The sequence below is a fragment of the Cannabis sativa genome, chromosome 5 (assembly GCF_029168945.1).
Source record: "Cannabis sativa cultivar Pink pepper isolate KNU-18-1 chromosome 5, ASM2916894v1, whole genome shotgun sequence".
In the NCBI taxonomy this organism is placed as follows: domain Eukaryota; kingdom Viridiplantae; phylum Streptophyta; class Magnoliopsida; order Rosales; family Cannabaceae; genus Cannabis; species Cannabis sativa.
This window is the reverse complement of record NC_083605.1, coordinates 36,010,120-36,011,986: the sequence shown is the minus strand read 5'-3', so window position 1 is coordinate 36,011,986 and position 1,867 is coordinate 36,010,120. Positions and strand designations below refer to the sequence as shown.

The 1,867-nt window shown below is 34.9% G+C and overlaps 1 protein-coding gene across 1 annotated transcript; it reads right to left on the bottom strand.

Annotated features, from left to right (window-relative positions):
- Positions 1–661: 661 nt before the first annotated feature.
- On the bottom strand, positions 662–1,583 carry LOC133038301 (uncharacterized). Its single transcript, XM_061116402.1, has 3 exons — positions 1,248–1,583; positions 736–1,152; positions 662–673 (listed from the first exon to the last, which is right to left on the bottom strand). The coding sequence occupies exons 1-3, from the start codon at positions 1,557–1,559 to the stop codon at positions 662–664; spliced, it is 741 nt and encodes a 246-aa protein (XP_060972385.1). The 5' UTR covers positions 1,560–1,583.
- Between the last annotated feature and the right edge of the window lie 284 nt (positions 1,584–1,867).

The following is a 1,867-nucleotide window of genomic DNA, read 5'->3' as shown; positions in this document are numbered from 1 at the left end:
ATGTCCCTGCAGACTTTGACATCGAAGTTTATCGAACCCGAGCTTGCTTCACTTTTCTACTCGTACGGACAAAGGAAAATTGACGAAAGTATTGACAGGGAGGATGAGAAGCAAACCAAGTCTTCTAAGGCATCTAAATTGAAGAAATAGGATCTTTTAATTTGGTGGCTCTATTCTGTTATTTGTTGAATCTATTTACTTGACAAGTTTTAGTGTTGTTGTTTCAATGTAGGTATTATATTTGATTTTATACTATGTAGCTGGTTTAAAACTTTTAGGATATTTGACATTCACTCCTTATAATATCTTTATTGTATAGGTTTGTATTTCCCAAAGTTGTTTGTTTTTTTTAATTGTTCAAGTTCTTATATACGGTCGCACAACTATAGAGAAACTATTAACCAACTAAATACAAACTATGTTTTCATTTTTCCTAAATAGTGCTATGAATGTATATTTATTCTTCGTATTCCATTAATCCTTTTCCCTTATTCAAGTGATGTTTTATCAATTATTGACTGACTGCCTTTAAAACTGTGAAGAAGAAGTCATTCCGCCACTTAATATTTTACAAAGGGTCGCAACTGTAACAAAACGATTTTGAAACTATTAAAAAACTGTTTCAAATTTCATAAAAATGAAATCCCATGTATTTAGAACATCACAGATCAACCTATTTGAATTTGCACACAAAATTAAACAATTCAAATATTTCATATGTATCTATTTTATTGCTTGATTGTTGCATGTCTTTCGATTGTGTCCGTGTTGTCCACATTTGTCGCACCTGTTATGTTTTTTTGTATCCCATTCAGATAAAAACCTTCGTTTCCTTGGTCTTCCAGATCTTATTTTTTGGTTTGGTGGCAGAACAATGATATCTGTTATGTTTTGTGGCACATCCCAAGTTGTGTGATTGTGTACCGGATATGTTGAGCCGATGTATGTTTCAAGCCATGTTCGCGTGGTGTAATAACCCGAACGGTAGTTGTAAACATTCAAGTTCATCTCTTTTATAACGACAAGCGCATGAGCACACGGTAACTCATCAAGTTGGAATCTGTTGCAACTGCATGTTTTCTCCTTCAGGTTGATGACCCATGATCTGGTTAGTTCAATGACTTCGAACATGGTCTCGTTTATTGGTTTTACCTGCGTATTAAGTGTAAAACTATTAATATGTATAACAACGAAAAACAAACTATAAAGAAACTATAATGCAACTAAAATATTAAACATGTCATTACATTTTCTGTCAATGATTCCACAAAGTTGTCGACTAATTTCTTTTCTGCTGTAGGTGTTAAAAATGTTGTTGTTTTATGTGCTTTTTTCCTGTTTGTGTATGTCCATTGTTGAACCAATGCTCTCAATGACTCCATCAGTGTTGTGATTGGTAGCTCTCTAGCTGCCAAGTTTGCTGCATTTAGAGATTCAGCAATGTTTGAAGTCATAGTTGAATACCTGTTGTTTTTGCAGTGGTATCTTGACCATTTGTGGTATCCAACTTGTTGTAAATATGGTCTTACACGGATGTCCAAGTTGTCCAACTCGCTCATATGGTATTCAAATTTCCTCTCTGTGTATGCTCTCCGTCGTTAGCCGAAGAATGGTTTATCCCTTGCTTGCATTCTTCTTGAAGGTTGCTTTTAGGTTGCTTAACAGGTGGTATACACAATAGCAATGTGTGATTTCTGGAAATACTTGACAAGCTGCCTTACTTATGCTCTCATGTCTATCTGAGATCAAGCACTGTTCCTCTCTAATCCCATATGTTTCTCTCACTTTTTTGAAAAACCATTGCCATGAGTTGTTGTTTTCTGAATCCACAACAGAAAAAGCTAGTGGAAAAATGTGCCCATTTGCA